This window comes from Rhincodon typus, chromosome 48 (assembly GCF_021869965.1).
Source record: "Rhincodon typus isolate 14 chromosome 48, sRhiTyp1.1, whole genome shotgun sequence".
Classification (NCBI taxonomy): Eukaryota; Metazoa; Chordata; class Chondrichthyes; order Orectolobiformes; family Rhincodontidae; genus Rhincodon; species Rhincodon typus.
Window position 1 is genome coordinate 5,477,334 of NC_063379.1, and position 1,658 is coordinate 5,478,991.

The 1,658-nt window shown below is 62.4% G+C and overlaps 2 protein-coding genes across 2 annotated transcripts in view; one reads left to right on the forward strand and one right to left on the reverse strand.

Moving 5' to 3' along the window:
• The window catches only part of LOC125488018, a 51,236-nt gene extending 50,471 nt beyond the window's left edge, over positions 1-765 (reverse strand). Inside the window, exon 1 of the mRNA XM_048620766.1 lies at positions 652-765. Coding sequence (XP_048476723.1) covers positions 652-765 — 114 coding nt within the window. The remainder of the gene's footprint in view (positions 1-651) is intronic.
• Positions 766-806: 41 nt separating this feature from the next.
• The window catches only part of LOC109924893 (E3 ubiquitin-protein ligase ZFP91-like), a 33,957-nt gene continuing 33,105 nt past the window's right edge, over positions 807-1,658 (forward strand). Inside the window, exon 1 of the mRNA XM_048620781.1 lies at positions 807-1,043. Within this exon, the coding sequence (XP_048476738.1) occupies positions 841-1,043 (203 nt within the window). The 5' untranslated portion in view covers positions 807-840. The remainder of the gene's footprint in view (positions 1,044-1,658) is intronic.

Consider the following 1,658-nt stretch of genomic DNA (forward strand, 5'->3'; position numbering starts at 1 on the left):
GCTGGGTGGGTGAGTGGGTGCTCACAGTGATGGGTGCTGGGTGGGTGCTCACAGTGATGGGTGCTGGGTGGTGGGTGCTCACAGTGATGGGTGCTGGGTGGGTGCTCACAGTGATGGGTGCTGGGTGCTCACAGTGATGAGTGATGGCTGGGTGCTCACAGTGATGGGTGCTGGGTGCTCACAGTGATGAGTGATGGGTGGGTGCTCACAGTGATGGGTGGTGGGTGCTCACAGTGATGGGTGCTGGGTGGGTGCTCACAGTGATGGGTGCTGGGTGCTCACAGTGATGGGTGCTGGGTGGGTGCTCACAGTGATGGGTGCTGGGTGCTCACAGAGTTGGGTGCTGGCTGGGTGCTCACAGTGATGGGTGCTGGGTGGGTGCTCACAGTGATGGGTGCTGGGTGCTCACAGTGATGAGTGATGGCTGGGTGCTCACAGTGATGGGTGCTGGGTGCTCACAGTGATGGATGCTGGGTGCTCACAGTGATGGGTGATGGCTGGGTGCTCACAGTGATGGGTGCTGGGTGGGTGCTCACAGTGATGGGTGCTGGGTGCTCACAGTGATGGGTGCTGGGTGCTCACAGTGATGGATGCTGGGTGCTCACAGTGATGGGTGCTGGGTGCTCACAGTGATGGGTGATGGGTGCTCACAGTGATGGGTGATGGCTGGGTGCTCACAGTGATGGGTGATGGCTGGGTGCTCACAGTGATGGGTGCTGCTTGTCTGTCTGGAGCGGCGCCTTTAAGAGTCCGTCGTGACGCCATCACCCAAGCGCCGGAAGAGGTGCCCCCAGAAGCACCGCCCCCGCGGTCTGGTTCCGCCTCCCTCACGGGGCCGCCATGGAGGGACCGGCCGGGAAGCGGTGCCGGGGCCGGCCCAAGGTCCGCACCGAGCAAGAGCGGCGGGAGCGCAAGCGGCAGTGGCACCGGAACCGCTGCCAGCGCTCGGTCTACCTGGGCCTCGAGAGTGAGCGGTGGAAGGACCTGAGGAGCCAACTGGGTCACCAGAGGGACGAGGAAACGGCGGGACTTCTCCTGGACTGGTCAGTGACCCCGGGGTGAGGGGGGGTGACGTAATCACCAGGCAATTGTGGCGTCGTCAAAGGTGATTGTGTCATCATCAGCGGACGTGACGCTATTCCATGATGCCTCGCCTACGAGTACGGGTGGGCGCGATGTCACCGATTGTGGCGTCATCAATGAGTGTGTCGTCACATTGTACTGGCTTGACCCGGTTAGGGTGTGACGTCACTCAAGGGATGTCACGTGATGTTGGAAGGGTGTGTGTGACGTAAACCTTGGTTGGGGGAGGCTATGGGAGGGACGGAAGTGGGCATTGACCCCTCCCGAAGGCGTGGGTGTTGGTGTATTGGGGGAGAATGGAAGTGGGCATTGACCCCTCCCCAAGGTTGGGGTTGGTGTATTGGGGGGGAATGGAAGTGGGCATTGACCCCTCCCCAAGGCTGGGGTTGGTGTATTGGGTGGGGGGGGGAACGGAAGTGGGCATTGACCCCTCCCCAAGGCTGGGGTTGGTGTATTGGGTGGGGGGGGGAACGGAAGTGGGCATTGACCCCTCCCCAAGGGTGGGGTTGGGGTGGGGAGTGAGGCAAATACCCCTCCCCAAGGGTGGGGTTGGTGTATGGGGGGGGGGGGGGGGG